General features: G+C 39.0%; 1 protein-coding gene across 2 annotated transcripts in view; it reads left to right on the top strand.

The window, feature by feature from the left end:
- PDHX (pyruvate dehydrogenase complex component X) overlaps nt 1–17,489 on the top strand; it is a 71,904-nt gene that overhangs the window by 225 nt on the left and 54,190 nt on the right. Inside the window, exons 1-2 of one of the 2 annotated variants that reach the window (XM_059405897.1) lie at nt 73–325; nt 17,358–17,438. In XM_059405897.1, coding sequence (XP_059261880.1) covers nt 166–325; nt 17,358–17,438 — 241 coding nt within the window. In that variant the 5' untranslated portion in view covers nt 73–165. Of the gene's footprint in view, nt 1–72; nt 326–17,357; nt 17,439–17,489 lie in introns of those variants that run through there. The other variant, XM_059405906.1, reaches the window with a different exon arrangement.

Below are 17,489 nucleotides of genomic sequence, written 5' to 3'. Positions count from 1 at the left end.
AACGAGGTTGGAGGCGGGATTAAGGAGGGCCTCTAGCCTCGGAGAGGCACAGACGCCGCAGGAGTTCGGAGGCGTGGCCAACATGACAGGAGGCGGGGCCCGGGAGGGTCTTCCTGACGGGGCCATCAGGCTGTGCTGCGGACAGCCCGTGACAAGGCCGGGAAGATGGCGGCCTCCTGGAGGCTAGGCTGTGACCCTCGGGTGCTGCGCTACCTCTTGGCCTTCGGCGGGTGCCGAAGACTAGAGCTGGTGAAGGGCGCTTCCGGGTGGTCTGTCGGGCGCGGAGCTAGTTGGAGATGGCTTCACAGTACGCAGCGGCTGCGGGGTGAGTGGTCGGGGTCGCTCAGCTTCTCTGTGTAGCTGAGTAATGGGCCTGGGCCACGGGCTTTTTGATTCAGGGCCCATCTGGGTCTGAAGGTGCCCGGGGCTCTCTGTTCCTGAGACCTTTTCTTGGGGAGGGGGCCGCCGACATGGCCTAGTGCATGCCGCGGAGGCTTTTCTTGGGAGCTGGAAGAACCTGACTCCGTTCCTGGGCCCCTGGTTGGTATGGCTTCTCTGTGACCTTGCCTTGGAATTTGGGTTATTTGTGACGCGCAGAGACAGGTCCTAAACGCTTTTCTTCAGGCCACTTCTCAGTTATATCTCAGGTTCCCCTAGAGCTGTCAAGCTTCCCAAGGTTGCTGAAATTCAAATGCCTCTGGTAGCAGTTCGTATTCATTCTCTGGGCCCATCTCTATGGGGAGGTCTTTTCTTCCAGGCCCCTCGGGTTGCCCCGCGCGACGACTCCCAGAAGACTTAATCTGTAAATACCTACGGCATCATAGTCTTGGGGTACAAGAATATTTTAAGCAAAATATGCGCCTAAAAGAGTGGCAATTTAGGAGGGGAATCATACCAAGAAGTTATTAGAAAAAAATTGGCGTTAAGTAATGACATTAACACTGTTCATACAATTCTTTTAGTATTTAACAGGATGCAATAGAGTATGCCAGGCATTGTTTTTCTTTACGGGGGCGGAGGGGGATATGGCTAACATTATGTGTGTGTGTAATGTATTACCTGCCAGTCATCCTGGCACTCCACAGTATGAAACGAGGTGCAGTAGGCAGTGCTTAAATATTCAGAGCTACCTGAGACTCAGAAAAAAAGTAGGTTACGAAGAATCACAAGATGAGTGCCCTGAGATTTTAAGATTTGGTGAGAACCAAATCTTTAATGAGAGCAATTTATTTGTTTCTTCAGCTTAATATTTAATAAAATACCTCTAGGAGTAGTAGTATTTTAGCTGTGTATAGAATTCCCTGTTTTCCCTTTCCTCACTCATTTTGTTAAAGATTAAACTTAACTATAGCCCCCAGATATTCCATCTGGGGTGGAGCTCAGCCATCTTCATTTTACAAACTACCTTTGGTGAATCGTGATGTTTTATGTTAGTGTTTGATGGGCTGCACTTTGACACTCACTACCTTCAAAAATCATGAAGCAGTAAAAGCTCAGTGTTGGAAATAATTTAGGAAGAGTGTTGGGTTTTGTTTTTTTTTTTTCAAATTCTTATTTAAATTTTAGCTAGTTAACATACAGTGTAATACTGGTTTCAGGAGTAGAATTCAGTGATTCATCACTTAACATATAACACTCAGTGCTCATCATAACAATTGTCCTTAACACCTGTCACCCACTGAGCCTGTCCCCCACCCAACTCCTTCCATTAACCCTTAGTTTGTTTTCTATGGGTTAGAGTCAATTATGGTTAGTTTCCCTCTCTCTTTTTTTTCCTTCCTGTGTATTCATCTGTTTTAATTCTTAAATTCCACATATGAGTGAAATAATATAGAACTTATCTTTCTTTTACTGATTTATTTCACTTATCATAATATACTCTAGCTCCATCCACATTGTTGGAAATGGCAAGATTTCTTTCTTTTTGATGGCTGAGTAATATTCCATAGTGTATATATACCACGTCTTCTTTATCTATTCATCAGTCATTGGACATTTGGGCTCTTTACATATTTTGGCTATTGTGGATATTGCCGCTATAAACATCAGTATGCATGTATCCCTTAAAATATGTATTTTTTTATCCCTTGGGTAAGTACATAGTAGTGCAATTGCTGGGTAATAGGGTAGTTCTATTTTTAACTTTTTGAGGAACCTCCATATTGTTTTCCAGAGTGGCTGCACCAGCTTGCATTAGGAAGAATGTTCTTAACCTTGTTTGTAAACCAGATTCTTTAGAGAATCTTTGAAAGCTTTAGACCTACTCTACAGAAAAAGGTACAAATAAGTGCATGCAGTTTCATGGGTTTTCTTTTTTCTTTTCTGCCTCTTACAGTTCTCCTATATTTATTTTTTAAACATTTTTAAATTTAAATTCAATTAATTAGCATGCAGTGTATTACTGGTTTCAGAGGTACAGACCTATGATTCATCAGTCTTAATATAATACCCAGTGCTTATTATATCACATGCCCTCCTTAATGTCCATCGCCCAGTTACCCCATTTGTCCATTCCCCTTCCCTCCAGGAGCCCTCAGTTTGTTTTCTACCATTAAGGGTCTCTTATGATATGTCCCTCTCTAGTCTCATTTTGTTTTATTTTTTCCTCTCTTCCCCTGTGATGCTCTGTTTTGTTTTTTAAATGGCATACATCAGTGAAATCAGATGATAATTGTTTTTCTCTGATTGACTTATTTTGCTTAGCATCATACCCTCTAGTTCCATCCATGTCATTGCCATTGCAAATGGCAAGATTTCAGGCTGCATAATATTCGTGTGTGTGTGTATGTATACACACCATATCTTCTTCACCATTCATCTATTGATGGACATCTGGGCTCTTTCTATAGTTGGCTATTGTGGACATCGCTGCTATAGTCATTGGGATGCAGGTGCCTCTTTAGATCACTACATTTGTATCTTTGGGGTAAATACCCAATAGTGCGATTGCTGGCTTATAGGGTAGCTCTATTTTCAGCTTTTTGAGGAACCTCCATACTGTTTTCCAGAGTGGCTACACCAGTTTGCATTCCCACCAACAGTATAGGAGGGTTCCCCTTTCTTCGCATCGTTACCAACATCTGTCATTTCCTGACTTGTTAATTTTATACATTTTGACTGGGTTGAGGTGGTATCTCACTATGGTTTTGATTTGTTTGTTTCCCTGATGCCAAGTGTTGTTAAGCAGTTTTTCATGGGTCTGTTGGCCACTTGGATGTCTCCTTTGGAGAACTGTCTGCTCATGTTTTCTGTCCATTTCTTGATTGGTTTATTTGTTCTTTGGTTGTTGAATTTGGCAAGCTCTTTATAGATTTTGGATACTAGCCCTTTATCTGATATGTCATTTGCAAATATCTTCTCTTAGGGGTTTTCTTTAGACCTCATTTAAGGACTCCTGCCTCTGGAAACTCACTTAGACAATCCTCATCTGAAGCAGCATGACATTTTACCCAGTCCACTGTGTACCATGAGCAACATGTCTAACTCAGCCCGAACGTCATCCATAAGAGAGAGAACACTATATCCCAAGAAAGCCGTCTTAGTTTCCTAGTTCCTCCTCCTTTCATGTATAAGGATCCTGGTGATTACATTGGTCCCACCAAGATTCTTTCCCCATCTCAAGGCCAACTCTTCAGCAATCTTCTCTCCTCCTTCAACCTTAATTTCTCCTTGCCATGTAACATAACATATTCACAGGTTCTGGATATTGGGATGTGGGACATCGAGGGGGGAAAGAAGGTGGGAGAGAGGCAAGGGTATTATTCTGCTACCCCAGTAGCTAACTGCTATTTGGGTAGCTTTAAGTTATTAGGAAATCTTGGGGTGTATTTTTTTCCCCTAATACTGAGCCCAAATTTGTCTCCTGACTTTTAACATATAGATTTTTTTGTTTTGCCATGGTGAATGCACGTGGCAGTCCTTGAACTATTTGTTTTACAAAGCATGAATTACATGGTATTGCCTCATTTTTCACTGAGCTTGGTAGAAATTATAATTTCATAAAACAAAGCAACTATTTGGTAATATATAGACTATATGAATTAAGTACACTTCCTGAGTAATTTCCACACTCCTACATCAACCAGGATCTTAAAGTCTGTCCATGGAAGTCACACTTGGAGTTTTGGTTTCCTTAAGTGGTGTTTGTTGGCAGCATTTTTATGAGTAATGACCTATGCCATGTGCTTAGCATAGCACTGTCTATGAATTGGGAAGATGGTCAGCCATCTCACATCTGTCAGCGTCATGATCTTGCCCTTCCCAGCCTCCAGGGCTGTGAAAAAATAAATGTTGCTTGTAAGCCACCAGTCCCAGATATTTTGTTATAGCAGTCTGAAGGCACTGAGACACCAAGCAGTGGGGTCCTTTACTCAGAGCATATGTTCACAAGAAAGGCATACAAGTGAACAAAATTTGGTCCCTTCCAGCAGGAAAGAAGTTGGGGGAGTGGGTTTGAGTATAACAAGTAGCATCGATCACTTAATATGTACCATGTACCCTTCTCAGCACTTGACATGACTTACCTCATTGAGTCCTCACAGTAATTAATGCTGTGCTCTGGGGATAGAATGATTTCAGCCCAGCTCTGCCTGACACCAAAGCCTGTTTCCGTAACCACAGCCTACCTCAGTGTCTGTGGTGGCTTGGCCTTAGCCATCAGCAGAGCAGTGCCTGTGCGCTGAAGCTGTGTTTACCAGGTGTGTATTCTGTGTGAACACCTGTCCTTTTTTTTTTTTTTTAAATAAAGTGAGACATATTTTAGTAATAGCTACACTGTGAAATAGTATTTCAGCAATAGTCCTGATAATCATACGGTTTAACAGTTACAAGTCTAGACTGTATAAAGGGTGGCAGAACCATTTAAGAGTTAAGAGTGTATGTTAATGTTCTCCCATCTCTAAGTTTCTAATTGATAATTGATGTACAGTTGATCTTTGAACAACATGGGGATTAGAGGAATTGACCTCTCCATATACAGTTGAAAATCCATGTATGTTTTTTGACTGCCCCAACTTAGGTATTAATAGCCCACTGTTGACAAAAGCCTTACCAATAACATAAACAGTGGATGAACACATATTTTGTATGTTATATGTATTATATACTATATTCTTATATATGTAATTTTTTCTTTAAATGTTTTGGTATTTGGGCACCTGGTTGGCTCAGTTGGTTAAGCGACTGCCTCCGGATCAGGTCGTGATCCTGGACACCAGAGACAGAGTCCTGCATCAGGCTCCCTGCTCGGCAGGGAGTCTGCTTCTCCCGCTGACCTCTCTCCTCTCGTGCTCTCTCTCATTCTCTCTCTTTCTCTCAAATAAATAAATAAAATATTATTTAAAAAATGTTTTGGTATTTCTGTCTACATGATTTATCTGTGAGTTTTTTCAAATTTTTGCAAATCTCCAAAAAATTTCCCAGTATACTTATTTTTTAAAAACCTGTGTATAAGTGGGCCTACAGAGTTCAAACTCAAGGGTTTCCTGTACTCTGTTCAAGGGTCACCTATACTCTTAAGTGTTTCTCCTTGTCTCTGGCTTCATTTCATTTGCCTTTTACAGTAAAATGCATAAATGCCCAAACTTACACATGTGTTCCTTTTTTTGCGAGACTCATGTGAGTGGTGATTTCTTTTTGTCCTGTTCCAAGATTGCAAAATAAATGGATTCAAGTAGAATTTTAATTTTATGATTTAATTGCAAGACCAGTGTTGCAAGCTGAAACCGCTTGTGTGGTGTTTGGTTTTTCTTGCTCAGAGGAGGTAGTTCTGCAGCCACAGACTGACTACCTACAGTTCTGGCCAGCTTCCTTACAGATGCACCATTGGATACTACATGTATGAAAGAATCAGCAAAGCCCTTAAACAAAATGGGGGCAATGGTGATTTAATTTAATTTAATTTAATTTAATTTAATTTAATTTAATTTTAGTACTTGGTAGGCAGTACATTTACTGTAGCTAGTAATCTGCTCAATACTTTGCTGCAATCAAGGGTATTCTTGTATTACATGAAAAATTTTAGGGGAGAATTAAGGTTGCCGTATTTATAATTCAGGAGAGCTTCCTTGGGAATCTCCTAGTCTTGGTTTTTAGGGGGGTGCAAATCTATTTGAAAAATGATAAAGCTCTACCACTTTTTGAGACAAATGTGTACATTCAAAATTTTCTGTGTGGTTCCTGGAAGCCCATGGATCTCCCTATAATTTATCTATGAACACTGCCTAGTCTCCAGCCTATTTCCATAAACAAGTCTGTCATTTCCTGTAGAGAATGGTGCTACTTTGCAAGGATATTTGCCCTCTCGGAAAACAAGAAATATATGTTTTTTATAGGGGTTCCCATTAGAAACAAATGGCTAGAGAATACCTTTATAGAAAGCCAGTAAATTTGGAAATCTGGATTCATACTATTCAAATGGGGGAACCTTCCCTGTGGTTTGAAATTTTTCTCATTACTTGAGTGCCAGCCTCCTAAATCTTTATGTAGGGTCCTGGCAGGGAATAGATAGCGATCTAAAAATGGCTGATTTGAGGAGAGTTTACTAAACGATTTCTGTGAATTCAGGGTTTAGAGATGGTGCTATACTAAGGGGCTGTTTAGAGTGAGATGCTCTCCCTACTCCTTAGCATGGAGAGGCTTGGGGAGAGAGCAGTTGCCACACTAGAAAGGATGGAGCCTCAGAGGAGGATCCCTGAGGGGAGGATCTGTGGTGGACGTGCAGTCTTTCAGTTAAAGGATCCAACCAGCCTACCTGACCCCGTAGGGATGGAGTTGGGGAAATAAATACCCTGACCTTGCTCTCCTTTCTCCCTTCATCTCCTGCTTATCCTGTCCATTGGCTGAACCAGCCTGTGCCCAGGGAAGCCTAATGAAACACACAATGGTATGGGCAAAGCTGACGAGTAGATCTACAGGGGCGAATGGGAGATCTCTCCTGTGCCCTCTGACTGACCCCTCCCTGTCAGTCATCACACTTTACACTTCAGGTGAACACTGAGACTACCAAGTACTGTAGTGTTTATAAATATGGTGGTTCTCGTGCTATGAGGGAGGAAAAGAACAAGTATAGTTGTTAGACTTGGAAGAAGTCAAGTATAGTTTCCCTGGATTGTGGTCCAAGGCCAGGGCCAGGCTCAAGGGGGTAAGCACAGGGTCTATATAACTGACCTGATGTTCCTATTTTTGTATAGGCATTTTACAGCTGAATAGAAACCAAATCTATGTAGTTTATAGAGCTCTTGGGGCACTTTTTATAGGAAGAAAGATTTTCTTTTTGGAGCTGTGGCATCTAATTTTCATTTTTGTTATTTCACTTGTACTCATGATTAGAGTCATCCCTGACTCCTGACTTTCGTATGGCACTTCCAATCTATCAGAAATTCCTGTTGGCTCTAGCTTTTGTATGTAATCTGGCCATTCCTCGCCAGCCAGCCTGGTCCAGGCTACCACTACCTCTATTCTAAATTATTGCAGGAGTGTCCCAGGACATAGCCCTACCATCACCCTTGGTTCAGTACAGACTGTTCTCCATACAGCTTTGCGGGCTGCTTCCTTTCCTCCTTCCTTCCTTCCTTCCTTTCTTTCTTTCTTTCTAGAGATTTTATTTATTTGACAGAAAGAACGCACAAGCAGGCAGAGCTGCAGAGAGAGTGGGAGAAGCAGGTTCCCCACTGAGCAGGGAACCCAGTGTGGGGCTCCATCCTGGGACCCTGGGATCATGTCCTGAGCTGAAGGCAGATGCTTAACTGACTGAGCCACTCAGGTGCCCCCAACCTTTTTTCAAAGTAGGCTTCACTCTGGGCCTACTCATGATCTGAGAACTCATGACCCTAAGTTCAAAATCTGAGCTGAGATCAAGAGTTGGATGCTTAACCAGCTGAGCCACCTAGGCGCCCCCAGAGTTCTTTTAAATTATAAATCAGATCATGTCAGCTCTCTGCTGAAAATCTCCAGCTCTTCTCTTTAAACTCAGAATAAGGTCTAAAGTCCTGACCCTAGTATACAAGGCCCTATCTTCAGAAATGCCACTCATTTCTTTCTACCACTGCTAGAATGAAGGCCAAACATTTGGACGATCTAATGGAAGATTCTGGGTGCCTTTTCAGTCTCTCACGTCAAATGGTCTAAATAGATAAAGGAGAATAGGTAACAAATTCATGGGTAGCTTCACTTTGTACTTAAAATTCTATTATTTTAAATTTTCTGCAACATTTGTAGTTGCTACCATCTCCAAACATATGCAGTTTTAATGTTTTTTCTGTAAATGATACAAATTTATGAACATAAGCCGTTTATGTGGAACTGTAACCAAGCTGTTTTTAACTGTGGTTATTTCTCTTACTCAGAATTTTTTTCAGGGTTTTCCATTGCTGTTTAAATAACATCAAACCCATTAATGAGGTATTAAAGTTAAGTTACAATAGTACTGTAAGGTACTGTAGACAACCACAAGGTGATAGTCCCAACATACTTTTTTTTAATTCACATGCTTATTTTTCATTTTCATTATATTTTGCACTCCAGCCAAACTAAGCTGTAATTCCCACCTTCTTTGCAAATGATGTTCCCCTCATCTGAAATATCTGCTCATTCCTTCACCTTTTCTTCTTTGCCTGGCATACATTTTTTTAAGTTAGAAAAATTGTGGTAAAGATATGTAAAATTCACCATTTTAATTATTTTTGTGCATTCAGTTCCATGGCATTAAATACATCTACATTGTTGTGAAACCATCACCACCATCCATGTCTAGAACTTTCTCATCATCCCAAACTGAAATCCCGTGTTCCTTGATACATCCCCTTTCCCCTCGCTCCCCAGCCCCAGGCGACCACCATTTACTTTCTGTCGCTGTGAGTTTGCCTGTTCTGAGTATCTCACAAGGGCAGAATCCTACAACATTGGTCTTTTTGTGTTTAGCTTATTTCACTTAGCGTAATGGCTCAGGTTTCGTCTGTTTCCTTGCAGGTATTCAAATTTCATTCATTTTTAGGGCTGAGTCATGTTTTAGTGTATGTCTCTACCACATTTTGTTTATCCATTCATCTGTTGTTGGATGCTGGGGTTGCTTCCACCTTTTGGCTAAAGTGAATGATGCTGCTGTGAACATGGGTGTACAGATATGTTCCAGCTCCTGCTTTCCCTTCTTCCAGATGTATACCCAGACATAGGAGGCCTGGATGAAATGGTAATCGTGTGTTTAATTCTTTGAGGAATCATTTTATTTTCCCTAGCAGCCACACCATTTTACTTTCCCACCAGCAATGCACAACGATTCCAATTTCCTCATCTTGCCAACACTTGTTTTCTTGGTTTTTGATAATAGCCATTCTAATGCGTATGAAGTCAACTGGTACTAGATCCCCTAGTACTTAGGTATGTATCTAGACTGCCCAATTAAACCATAATCCTTTTGAGGTCAAGATTCTGGTCTTGTATTGGTCCAGGGCCAGGATAACAGGAGCTCAAGAGGCACTTACTGAGGGCCTAATTGGCTCATTACCTTTTGGTAGAGAATGTTATGGGCAGCACCACTGAAAATAAAACATTTGCTGCTGATTTTAATGAGAGTTTGGTTTTCAGATGTGCACTTCAGTTAAAATAGAGGTCAAGAATTAGTAGACTGTAACTGTGAGAACAAAGGCCAGATTAGGTAAAGGAGAGAGTAGAAAGGAAACCTTCACCTTTAGGCCGGGGATGTGAAAGCAACTGTCATTCCATTTTCTATTACTTGAGGAAGGAGGTGTAAGGCAGGATATTGTGATACATCTAGCCAATTCTGGATGTCTGCAGAGTCCTCCCTGTTAACCATTTCTATGCTACCTATTAGTAATAACTAGCGAATGTTTTTGAGACTGACTTTTCGCCTCACTGTAAAGACTTTGTATGTGTTAATCTCCTTTAATCCTTACAAAGTCTGTATTTTACGGAAGAGGCGACTGAGGCACAGAGTAGTTGAGTGACATATTAAGTAGTGGATCTGTAATTGAACCTAGGCAGTTTGGTTCCAGTGCCTGTTCTCTGAATCACCACGGTATGCTGCTGCTTACTAGGACTTTTATAAAATTAACGAATCATTTTATTAAATAATAAAATATTTACCTTAACACAGTAATAGATGCGTATAGTTTAAATAGTCAAAGTGTACTAAGAGGTTTATAGCAATGCAGTGGATCTCTCCCTACTTCTTTCTAATAAGCACTGATAATGCTTATCAGTGGTGCTTATTATTAACTTGGTGCTTATAAGAAAGAAGATGGGGAAGCACTGATAATAAGCATTATTATAATAATATAATATTATAAGCATTATATACATTATAATAAGCATTATTATAATAAGCATTATCAGTGCTTCCCCATCTTCTTTCTTATAAGCACCAAGCTTCGTCTCTTAGCTTCATTCCAGCATGTGCTCATCTCCCTATTTCTGTTTTACATACTACCTTTGGATGAGTGCTGGACAGGGCCATCCCTTAGGCTTTTGTTCTGCCAATGTAATTATTTTTGCAATTCTTGGTTAAATCCATATTCAGTATTTACACCCAATAAATGTTATACACAACTCGGTATTGTCCCAAATTATGATTGTTACCTTTCTTACTTTTTTCTTTTCCTGACATTATTGCCTTTTAAATTTTTACTCTAGTTTCCTCTGTCACTATTGCTGATTCATCCCACGCCATCTCATAGCTTCTCAGCGTGACTTTATTGTCAGTCATATCAGATAATTTCTCAGTTAATTTATTTTTTGCAGTTTCTGCATGCCTCCAGATGTGTAAGTTGAACCTCCATTTTAAAGGTCTTTTACTTTCTTCAGAGAAACAGTCTCCAGTGTCCCAGTGTGCTGTTGAAGGAGGGTGAGCTGTTACCTAGCACTGGACTGGAGGAGGGGGTGGAGGGGATCCGCATATCTGCATCTCAAATAGCATTCACCCAAAGGCCCACCCCCATTCCCCAGTTCCAAAGATTCTCAGGACTGCCAGTTCCTGGGCCTTTGGGGGATTCTGTTGTATGAACAGGTGATTAGCCTGGCCTTCCCTACTTCTGGCTTAGGATTCAGCTTTCTAGAATCTCTTCAGTCAATTAGTACTCATCCGTTTACTTTCCTACTTTCAAAGTTGTGTGCTGTTATTCCTTCCTTTCTGTCCTTGTGGGTTTGTATCTAAAAATAACAAAAAACAACACTACCTTTTTTTTTTTTCCCTTATGTTAGATTAGTATTGGGCAGGGAGTAAGATTGAATAAACTTAACGGGAGAAAACTGCTAAAATGTAGATTATAAGAACCAAAAGAAATAAAAAGCGCTTATGCAATATCACCAACCAGAGAACTAGTTCTGCCATTTTGGAGTATATCCTCTCAGTCTGTGTGTGTGTACAAGCTAAGCAGGTAGGAAATGGGTTATGCCATACATAGTGTTTGTGGGCCATCTTTTACCATGGCAAGACCTGTAAATGCTGTTTTTACAAGTTATTCATGCGTCTTCTGTTGTCCTTTGGCCTTTTCAGTCTATTCTTACACTGGTAGTACGCCAAAGTCACTGTTTGAATAAAGATGATATATAGGGCAAGCACTCATTTTTTTAAAAATTTGCTTTAGCCTCCTTTATTCAAAGCTCAGTGTTAATACTGTTTTGTGCCCTGGTGTTGATTTTTAAATTACCTGTACTTCTTCATTGTGCTTTATTTCATCCAGCCTGCAGATGGCAGAATTGTTTTATTTTTAACAGGTATTTTAAAGGCTAATTATATTTAATGAGTTCCTGCATTGGAAAGAGAGGTGATTAAATGAGCAGCATCTCTCCCTATTAGAGAAGAAGCAAATTAATGTGAAGAACAGGGAGGCACACTAAGAAAGTATTGGATAATTTACTTCTTCATTTGGTCTATCTTCACGATTTTTTATGTATTTGCATAATGGTACTATAAATGGACTAGAGCCTGATGCTGGAGCGTTATCATATGTAAACTGCTATGTTTCCTTAATTTCCTCAGGCACAGTAATGGAACTCAGATCTGCTTCATATTAACCACAAAGCAATTTGGTCTGCTTTTATATTTTAAGAGTTTGCATATATTGTTGTTGTTGTTTTAATCTGGAGATCTCTTTGAAGTGATGTATAGAACATTAGTTTAAAGGTTTGATATAATCAATTTTATGTGAAGTATGAGTGTTTTGTTCTTAGCATAAAAGAAGTTCTTTAAGGAACAAGAAGTAGAATTAGATTAGTATACCACATTTAAAGTTGAAGACAGAATTATTCTGCAGAAAGATTAGAAGAGCAGATTTGAAGACATGTAGAAATTGCTTAGAGAAGCTTATAAAATTCAGTGATTGGTAAATTGCTTGTGTGCTTGATAGGACAAGTAAAACAACAATACACTAAGCAAAAAATTTTAATTTATTGTGTCATTCTGTCGAAGAAAAAAAAGATTAGGACAGTTCTAGTGATTTTTGAGACTCCACTTTTAAAAATCATATTTTAAATATAAACTGGAAATGTACATTGCTGTAGTCATCTTAAAACTTTTTACATATGTTTTTAACTGCACAAGTACAGACTTCATAAGCAATTAGCTATAATTTGTTAGTTTGCTAGAAAGGAGTAAAAGGCTAAGACTAAAATAACTACCAAAGAGTTAAAGTCTAACTAAAATTTGGGTGTATTTTTGAGTATTTGTTGAAATAACTGGTATTACCCATGGAGAAGAAAACACATTTCCTTTATTCTTATTCATAGTTGTGCCCAGTTATTTGTAGGAAATACAGATGGTGCTCATTTCACGGCCTCCTCGACTTGACAGGAAGAAGGTCGTGGGATGCACTGCTTACTGGAATGAAAAGGGAAGCTATATTTAGTTTCTCTAATGAAATTAAAAATATTAAGTATAGGCCAAAATTCCAAGAAGTCTAGAAAAAAGCCCAAACTATCTGAATAGAATTGACAACAGCCATAAAGGGCAGATATTAATAATGTGCAGCCTGTCGTTCAAAGCTGATATGATTGTATACTTGTTTTCCACTGGAAAAATACATTTGAAAAGATATATATAATGTTCCAGTCAAACGAGAATATACTAGAATGAAATATGTACCATTATGAGTAAATTGATGTTTATGTTTTGAGGTGATTTTCTGGTATTAAGGGTAGATTGGCTGGATTAATCAGAAAATACATTGCACGCTTTATTTCTGTAGTAAACTAGTGTAATCAATCAGGAGGTACTACCAAACAAGAGAGATGTCCAAAATGTCTTTCTTTGGTTTTTGTCACCTTCTTTTCAGAGTCCGGATGGTGATCTATTACAGAATTTTTCTATTTTATGGTCGTAATTCAGAGAAGAAATTTCAATTCATCCTTGAGGGGTGGCTGCATGGAGAATGATTATGTTCTTTTTATTTTTAAAATATGAAAATTTTTGAGTTTGTGATATGGTAATTTGGAAAATAATACTTAATAAATACAAAAGTTTCATAATATAGTCCTTAATGTCAGGAATAATGGTAATGCGAATGTCTCATAGGTGAGAGATAATAAGAGATAGAATCATAAAATAAATATGAATTCTATCTTGGCAATTGGAACCAAGGTATAAAAATACTGAGGGGAGATTTTGTTTTGGAAACTTGATTTAGTGTTTGTCAGAAATTTGAATCTGGACGTAGAATCACTGAAGTCCATTTATTTTGTTGCTTTGAAATGGAACTCTATTTGATATAAATTTCATATGTATGTGATTATGAAATAGTCTGTCTCATAATACCAGCCTTGAGCTGTTTGAAGGAAGCAATATATTGGGCCTTTTTTGGAAGCTGTGTTTTTCAAGAAGAGGCTGACCTCTTACCATGGTGCTATTAGAAGGTAAATTTTTTATTTGCTTTTTTTTAAAACCCCATTTGTCACTGTGAACTTAAATTAAAACTGGAGGCTTAGACTCGCCAAACATTTTGAAGGCAACTGTTTTTATTTGTTTTCTACATCAAGCCATGAGAAAATGAAAGAGGCACGTGCAATGTAATGTAAGGGATAAGAAAGCTTATTTTATTGTTTTTTAATAGGGTTAGTTTATCAGCTTCAAGCACTTGGAATTAAGCATAGGCTTCTTACAGTTCAGATTTGGAGATGTACCACTAATATTGTTTGCCTTAACATTTGCTAATGTCAAGTTTGCCTTGTGTGTGTTGTGTTTTCTCTAAGTGCATGTCCCTGAATTCTAATTCACTTAAAAATCTGATACTCTGGTGTGTTCTATAGACGGCACTGCGCTAAGGTCAGGTGTAGTAGTTTGCATTCTTTTCCCATTCAGTGTCTTAATGTGTCTATTTTAGTCCACGAGGACTTATTTTACTAAAGAAAAAAATGTGCAGATGTTTTTAAGCTGTATTACATTCATGGTTTGAATCTTAACTAGACGGAGCTGGGAAATTAAATGAAACTGTGGCGGTAAGAGTTTTAGAGAGATGTAGTACACAGGAGTTTGATGACCTGTGTTTGCCAGTCTCTTCTGTGATAAATGTGTTTTAACAATAAATCACATTTTAATAACAAATACATGTGTTAGTAATAATACATTAATAATATATAATAAATAAGGATTTATCAGGAATTAGGATAGTCAGTTGTGGCTGTTTTTCCTCCCTTATTTTCAAGATATAATGCACTTAATGATTACCTGCTTTCTTCTACATTCAAAATATTCAGTATCTACTGATATGATATAAAAATGGTTTTTTGATACAGGAATTTTTTTAAGCCCAAGGTAGGGAAAGGGCTTGTTGGGAAATTTGACCGAAGATATGTTCACATGGATTTGAGATGTCTGATTTGCTGTGTTTGGATTTCTGGGTGAGTAGACTATGAATAACCAGTGATTAATTGATGATCTGTGTTTGTAAGGATCATCAATTAATGATGAAAAGTATCTGTGCAGTATAGTCGAGTATAGCCTTGAGGGTTAGGCAGGAGGAATTCAAATCCCTTAAGCAGTGGTTTGTAGTTGTCTCGTGGATGAAATGGGTGTGTTGACTTAGAGTTTAGTTTGGGCCCCACCATGGTTGGGGTATTAGGAGTGAAAAATTCTGCTTTTCTGTCCTTTTTTGAGTTTGGTACCTATTGAGAGAAAGGCTAAAAAGTCAGCTGGAGATCAAAGTACCAGTTTCAGTGTGGTGGTTTTATTGGATTAGAGGATGTGACTTCTATCTGTGGCCGTTTGCAAGTTGTGTTTTCCAGTTTAACCGCATATTGAGACTTTGGGCTTTTGTTTGAGGAGTGTTCCTGTGTATAAAGCAAACACAGATACCTGAATTGCTCCTCACACCCGGTGGGGCCTGATGGCCTGAAGAGAGGTAGGCCTGCTATCTGCCTTTGAAAGGCAGGGCCAGTTACACCTTGCACAGGAAAGAGTTGAAGGGGAGATGCACGTTCCTCACGGCAGGCAATTCTCTCTCTCTCTTTTTATTTATTACTTATTTTTTTGAAGATTTTATTTATTTATTTGGCAGACAAAGATCACAAAGGGCAGAGAGGCAGGCGGAGAGAGAGGAGGAAGCAGGCTCCTCGCTGAGCAGAGAGCCCGATGCAGGGCTCAATCCCAGGACTCTGGGATCATGACCTGAGCCAAAGGCAGAGGCTTTAACCCATTGAGTCACCCAGGTGCCCCGATGTTTTTTTTTTAAAGATTTAATCTATTTACCTGAGAGAGCGAGAGAGAGTGAGCAAGCTAGGGAGAGCGAGCGAGAGTGAGCAAGCTAGGGAGAGCGAGCGTGCTCAGGTGGGAGGTTAGGGACAGAGGGAGAAGCAGACTCCCCTGCTGAACAGGGATTCCCAGGATCCAGGGATCATGATCTGAGTTGAAGGCTGACACTTTACTGAGGCACCCCAGTGCGTAATTCTTAAGAGAAAATGAGGAAGGGGCTGAGGCAGGTGTGTGTGCTTGGTGGAGAGAGAAGATAGAAGTTTCTCTCCAAATGCTTCCGAGACGAAACTCCTTTACCATGAAGCTGTAAGAACTCTGTGCTTGAAGTCACAGTAAATTAGTTCATTTTCCTGAAAGAAATATTTAACCTCCTTTAACATTAGTGTTCAGATCCCTTGTTTTAAACCCTAAAATGGCAATGGATAAAAAGAAACCCTATCCTGTACTTTTTCACATTTGAAATGTATTAGATGTGCTTTTATAGTGTTTTGCTTTTTGGGGTCAGAGAGTGAATGATCTGAGAGGATAGGTTCTGTGGAAGGTTTCAGGGAATGTAATTTCTTACCATGGCTACTGCTAGGAGTTGGTATATGCTATTAACTGCTTTATAGGATTTGAATTTTCATATACATGAATATATATTCAATATATTCATATATACCCATTCATATATATATATGAATATATATATTCATATAGGATTATGTTAATGTACCAGCTGGATGCTCCTTGAGTATGGTCCTGGACACTGGATGACTATTGGGAAGCACATCTGGACAAATACAGAATAGTGTGTCCTTTTTGATATCCAAGGAGAAAGTAGCTTTGTTTCCCTGAGGGGTCACCCTAGTTTGAGTCTATCTTTTTGGATCCCTAATTGAAATGTATGGAACAGTCTGAGATTAATTTAACCATGCAGGTTCACTTTCCTGGTCCTCTTTGACAAAGCGAATCTTTTCTTTTCATGCTTACCAGCAAGAACCTTTGATTCTTGAATAGTGTAATAGTAGAGGAAAATAAAAAATATAATCAATTTCTTTTTTTTTTTAAGATTTTATTTATTTATTTGACATATCACAAGTAGGCAGGCAAAGAGAGAGAGGGAAGCAGGCAACCTGCTGAACAGAGAGCTGATGCAGGGCTCGATCCCAGGACCCTGAGATCATGACCCGAGCCGAATGCAGTGGCTTTTACCTACTGAGCTACCCAAACACCCCTATAATCAATTTCTTAAAGTCTAATTTGATTACTTTGTTGTAGGTTATCAGAACCCTAGTATTTTTTTTTCTTTCTTATTTGTTTTTTCCTTTGGTCATTTTACTTGTATTTTTTATAGTGATGAACATGAAGGAGGTGAAACATAAATTAGCTTTTTTTTTTAAATCTTGCATGCATCTGGCTTGAAAATATACATGACTGGGGAACTATGAAAAAGGAATTGAAAGTATTCCAATAAGAGTTTTATGTTGTTAAAAAAAATGACAGCTTTATGTTTCCATACTGTTTACTAGACACTTAGTTTGACCACTTGAGAGTCTTTTAGGTTTTAGAGTATTTTCTTTCTCAAATTGAGTTTGATTTTAGCATATTTGAACTTTTCATTGATGCCTCATGAGTTGCATTATTTTTTTGTGGCTAATCTTTCCTTTTTCATTTTCAGCTGATCCCATTAAGATACTGATGCCGTCGCTCTCTCCTACAATGGAAGAAGGAAACATTGTGAAATGGCTGAAAAAGGAAGGTGAGCAAGTACACTACTAATGCCCTGTGTTATTCCGTTGTTTGGGGTTCT

Source organism: Mustela nigripes, chromosome 1 (genome assembly GCF_022355385.1).
Source record: "Mustela nigripes isolate SB6536 chromosome 1, MUSNIG.SB6536, whole genome shotgun sequence".
Classification (NCBI taxonomy): domain Eukaryota; kingdom Metazoa; phylum Chordata; class Mammalia; order Carnivora; family Mustelidae; genus Mustela; species Mustela nigripes.
Note: the sequence above shows the minus strand (reverse complement) of the source record. Positions and strands in the feature narration are given on the sequence as shown.